Source organism: Hibiscus syriacus, unplaced genomic scaffold (genome assembly GCF_006381635.1).
Source record: "Hibiscus syriacus cultivar Baekdansim isolate YM2019G1 unplaced genomic scaffold, ASM638163v2 tig00113725_pilon, whole genome shotgun sequence".
Taxonomy (NCBI): Eukaryota; Viridiplantae; Streptophyta; class Magnoliopsida; order Malvales; family Malvaceae; genus Hibiscus; species Hibiscus syriacus.
Window position 1 is genome coordinate 3969781 of NW_024063471.1, and position 6006 is coordinate 3975786.

General features: G+C 28.2%; 1 protein-coding gene across 1 annotated transcript; it reads left to right on the top strand.

Moving 5' to 3' along the window:
* Window positions 1-4143: 4143 nt before the first annotated feature.
* On the top strand, window positions 4144-5003 carry LOC120187599 (vascular-related unknown protein 1-like). Its single transcript, XM_039191290.1, has 3 exons — window positions 4144-4545; window positions 4637-4708; window positions 4842-5003. The coding sequence occupies exons 1-3, from the start codon at window positions 4180-4182 to the stop codon at window positions 4992-4994; spliced, it is 591 nt and encodes a 196-aa protein (XP_039047221.1). The 5' UTR covers window positions 4144-4179; the 3' UTR covers window positions 4995-5003.
* Window positions 5004-6006: the final 1003 nt, after the last annotated feature.

The following is a 6006-nucleotide window of genomic DNA, read 5'->3' on the forward strand; positions in this document are numbered from 1 at the left end:
GTAAACTAAAGCCATATTTGGCCTTAGGAAGAGAAGGCCTTTATTTTCATGTAAAATGAAACTTTCCGGCCACCAGAGACGGTGGTCGGCGACGGGGATGGCGGCGGTATACGGCTGCCTGTCGATGACCGGCTTCCCTCCGGTGAGGGAAGCTAGAGAGAAGCCAGAGATAATTTTTCTCTCTCGGCTTTTAGAGAGAAAGAAGGAAAGAGAGAAATGAGAGCTGGCCCTTCGGGCCAGCCGTTTTGGGACTTAAATACCCCTCCCCGAACGACGTCGTTTTGGGGAGGGGTCTGTCTGTAATTAATTAAAAGTTAAACCCCGTCCGCAGCCATCATAGTTTGTAATCCTTACATTTTAGTCACTAAAGCAAATTTTAGATCCTTTTAATTCGGTATTTGAATTTTATATATATTTATTTTAGTCCTTTGCATAATAATAGATATTTTAAGTAAATAACCAATTTAGTCCTCATAACTTTATTAATTAATATTTTAAACCCCGAATAACATGTTTTAATTTCTTTTAATTTGATATACGAATTTGATATAATTTTAATCTAGTCACTAAATTAATAAAAGGTAGAATAACAAATTTAGCCACTGAAATTTTAAATAATTAATTATGATTTATGTATTTAATTTTATTAAGTTATAATTTAGTCACTAATTTCAATTTTTATTCATGTTTTTATAAGTTTTATTATTTAAATATATAGTTTTAATTTTGTTCATTGTTTAGTTATATGATAATTTTTATTTATTTTTAATTATTATTACTATTATTATTATTATTTAACCATAATATATATATTTATATAATAAATAATATGTATTGATTTATTAAAATCTTAGTTAATTATTTTTAACTTATTTTAATCCTATTTTAATATTTATTTTCCAATATTAAGAAAGGGCAGTCTTAAAATAACTGGATGTCCATTTTCTGATATTTTTAAATAAATAAATATCTTATTTTATAAATTATATATTAATTGTTTTAATTATTTATTTATTTTTTAATATCAAAGAAAAGAGCTGTCTTAAGGTACCTAGAAGTTCTTTTCTGATATTTCTAAATAAATAAATATTTTATTTATAAATATTTATAAATTAATATATATATATATATATATATTTATATATATATTTCATAATTATAATCTTAAAATAACAGGATTATAAATTAAATATATTTTGAATTTTTAATTTCTAATAATAGAGACAATTTATAATTAAAAAGTACCAATTTTGGGCGTTATAGGGGTGCTAATCCTTCCCTAAACGTAACCGACCACAAATCCCTTTTTATTATTAAAAAGAATGACTTTTTGGTTAAAACGCATATCAATTTATCTTTTAATCGATGTTTTCTTAAAAGCTCTTTTAAAAGATGATTTTTAGGTATTCGACCTACCTGACCCAAAAGGCCGATGGCGACTCCCAAATTTTTTTTTAAAAAAAAATCAAAATCATTAATTTATTCACATCACTTTTCCCGCCAAGTAAAAATTCGTGCCCGGACGAAAACCGGTTACGACAATATTCAAACTGTGAAAGCAACTACTAGATATATTAAAAATATAAAACATAATTCAACACTACGAATAATTGTAGTTCTTTACCCTATCAACTGCCAAGATAACAAATTAACTTGAACCACTACAAGTTCAATAGTAAAAATATTTTCAATTCCCTTATAGTCTCATATTTGTCGTTGAATCCTTAAAAAATAACAAGTATAGTTCGATACTATGACCTTTATTACTAGTCATATCCGATGGAAGAATAACTAAAGAAAACTTTAATCGTACATATTTTCTTAGGTCTTCTCGTATACTTACACATATACAACTCCCTTCTGACACAAGCAACTTGGATTAAAAATTGAGATCATTTAAAATAACCAAACTCAATTTTGGATTTATAGCATCAAACTCAAACTTTGGATTTATAAGTATTATACATGGCATGACATCCACGATTCAGTAAATAAAGTGCATTAGTTAAACAATTGTAGACATTATTATAGGTTTAAAGAAATAACCAACATGATAAAACATCAATCAAATGTATCTAAAAGATGTAAAAATTTGTTAAGTAATTTAATTACTAGAAAATTCAAATACATGTCAATGTGAGAATATTAATATAATAGTTTATAACTATTTTGATTATTAAATTATAGATTAACTGGTAATTAATTGAAAAAAATATAAACATAATTCATGATTTCTACAGTTAGGCTACTTTTGCAGCCATGATAAGTAGTACTATAAAGGTGAGATTTTGTTTACACTAGTTATCGCAATTAGGGGCAGTGACACAACTACTCTACGGGAAAGATTTTATATATAAGATTTAATTAAACACTCACAATATATAGATAAAGAATAGATTACATTAACATATCAAAAGTAGTATGACATATACGTATCTGGGATTGTGATTTAATGGTACGATTGGAAATTAAATTTTTATCGTGCAAGATCTCGAATAAAGAATCATGGATGATAAATCCGATCTTCAATGTAAATAAATTATTGTTTCCAAGAAATTTGTGCTAATAACATTTTATGAAATAATCTAAACGAAATAATAAGAACATGAAGAAGAAGAGATATAAGAATAAAGGGAGAGAATTGTATTATTATCTCAATCTAAGTTTTGTACAATATTTTCTCAAAACTCCATACGTATAAGCATAAGGAGTACATGTCAAATAAAACTCTAACTCTTGTGGATATTAAAGTCCTAATAATAAGTATATCAAAATCTTATCTTATATATAGAGATAAAAGATAGAGATAGACATCCACATAAATAAATATTCACATCTCTATCATAAATATTATTTTAATTACCATAAAATATATTAAATATTTTGGAACAACTTGAAACAGTAAAATATAAATTTTAATAAAATAATATTCTATCGAGGATCATGTCTAAAAAGAGACAGAGCAATGTGTGATTCTTTGCATTACAAACATGATGGAAGGGTATACTATTCGACTTAAGTAAAAATATGACTCGTAATCATCCCTAATTGAGAGTGATCATGTCAAAATTTTGTGTTTGATAACGATTTGAATCTTTGTTAATTTAAATATATAAAAAATTAAGTCTTATTTCATTAAAATTTTGATTTTTAAACACTTGATAGATTTTTAATAAATATAAATTAAACAACGTAATTCTTTTAAAAATTAATCATAATTATTGTCAAAAAAATTATTCCTATCGGCAAATTTCCGAACTAGAGTGTATTATTCACATTTTAAATGTAATGTACTTGATTGGTTCAAATATATTTTAGTCTTAAAGCCCAACTTGAAGTGTTATTAGGCCTAAAAACCTAACATTGAATTTGTTAATTGTTAGGCCGAAAAGAAGAAAAAGAAATTATCATTGTTGGAGTCTTTGAGCCTTGTAATATTGGGATTAAATTCAATTGACTGGTTCATTGCTTTTGGTTGAAAGGTGAGTCCCAACAAAGAAAATGGCTGCCATTGTTGAGTGCCAATTTAAACTTGAAAGGTCAACCTCTTCCCCTTTATTAATTATATTTATTTATATATAAAATAACCTTAACTTTCCTTTTGCACGTTCTCTGCTTCTCTTAGTCATGCTTTAATTTCTTATCAGGTAAACTATATATTTGGTCATCCATCTATTACTTAGTTTTTGTTTTATTTACTTAATTATTATTTTTTTAAAAATTATTTCTAACGTTACATTTTGATTTTATTTTAATTATTCACCGCCAAAAAATTAACAGAACTATTGATGTGGTATTTTTATTTTTTTGATGATGACGTGATACTATCTTACTATGACACATCGTTATTATCGTTAATATTTTAAAGATAGATAATAAAAATAGAATCAAAATATAATATTATGTATAACTTTAGAAAAAATAATTGAATGAAGAAAATAGAACAATAGGAATAAGCAGTTTACTTTTTTTTCTAATGTTTTGTTGCAACTGCTGCTTTAATTTCCTCAAACTACCCTTGGCCCACTCTTGGGTCTCACCAAGATTTTAAACCATGGGTTCCCTTTTTTGTATTATTATTTTGATGAACTAATTTTTCTCTCTCTCATTATAAATCCTCCATTGTTAAGTGGTTCTCGACTCTCTTTTTTCAAATCCATAGAACCTCTTTCCTTTGATATGGAAGATTACTCCATCATCAATTCATCTGCTGTTTCCAAACAAAAAACATCACCCGAGCACGTTGATTCAGTCGAAGAAAGCGGTTGGACTGCTTATTTTGAAGATTTCTCCAACAACAATCACCATCTTCATCATCAGCAAAATAGTTATTGTTCTAGTTTCAGCTGTGGATCTTCGTTGATCTCCGATGCCGCCACGACCCGAGGCGCTGCATGGAAATCATCGTCGAACCACACTAATATCGACCATCATCACCGTGTTTTCCCCAGGAAATTGAGATTCAAGAAAATAAGATCCGAAGAGATTTGCGACCAGGATGATTCTTTGGAGGATACCGCAAGCTCACCGGTCAATAGTCCCAAGGTAATATATATATATATATATACATATACTGTATTTCTGTAGCTTTTTTGTTTCTTAAGTTGAAGGTTTCGATTCAACAACTTTTTAATAGGTTAGTGATGATTGGAAATCAATCAATATGAATCCCAGAAAGAGAGAAGATCAAGCTGCACATAGTTCTCTGGTAAAAATCGATTATTTTCAGAATCATCTTGATAATTAATATATATATGTGTATATGTTCCCTCCCCCCCTTAAGTTGATGGTTTCAAGTTTCAACAATTTTTATAATAGCTTTGAGTGTGTGTGTTTTTTAGGGGAAGGAAAGTGAAGAGAATTTTTCAGACATACATAATGAAGAAGGAAGAAACAAATTGAATTTCCATGATGGGAAGAAAGATTGTACAGAGTTGAACAAAAGAGGGTTGTGCTTGGTTCCTTTCTCCATGTTAGTAAACTATCTCCGTTAATATCGTTAATCCCCATGCAGGCACGAACTGTTTTCGATCATGTCTTGCTTTGCATGATTTCGTCTAATATCAACAGAAAAGAAGTCGGAATCGAATCGAAAGATTACGACGATAATATTTTGTTGCACCCACTACCTCTTCTTCCCCTTGTGTCATCCTTCTAGCTAGTAGTGCTTGGCATATCATTGTATAAAAGAATTTCTTATTTTTGTTTATCATTAATTTTCTCCTTTTACGAATATACATAAAATTAATATTATTTTTATAAAAGATTCGAATTCAAATAATTATTGTTGGAACCGTCCTTACGCTTTTTGGGCTATGGCGGGGAGCGTTCCAACTTAATCTTGAAAAAGGTTGGGTTTTAAAATAAAGAACCAATAAATAGATTTGGAGTTGTCATCGACCTTTATGTTAGGTAGACCGAATACCTAAAAATATCTTTTAAACTAATTTTAAGAAAGAAAAAAAATTTAAAAGATAAAAAGTGATATGGATTTAACCAGAAAATCGTTTTGAAAAAGGGGTTCGAAAGTCGATTACGCGTGAGAAAGAATTAGCACCCCCTCAACGTCATCTAAATATTGAATTTTGCAAATTCGAATAAACATTTAAATTATGACCCTTTTTAGAAAAATATAAGGGGTATTATTTTGCACGAACAATTCTCGAAAATTCATTCATTGTCAGTTAAGGGGCATTTCTTTAGGTTCCTCGTACAAAATAATATCACCTTAATTTTTAGATAAAATACATATATTAAATATATAAAAAAAACAAATTCACTCAAATATAAAAAGTATTATTTTGTTCGAACAATTCTTGGAAGCGCACTCCTTGTCAGTTAAGGCGCATTTCCATAAATTCCTCGTATAAAATAATTTTTGAAAATATTACAACTAGCAAGAAATTAGCAAATATGTAATCGAAAGATCAAAATAATAAAGATGGTGACTTTAGGGATTAAATTATACAACCAACAAGAAATCAAGCAACCATTGTAAATATTTTA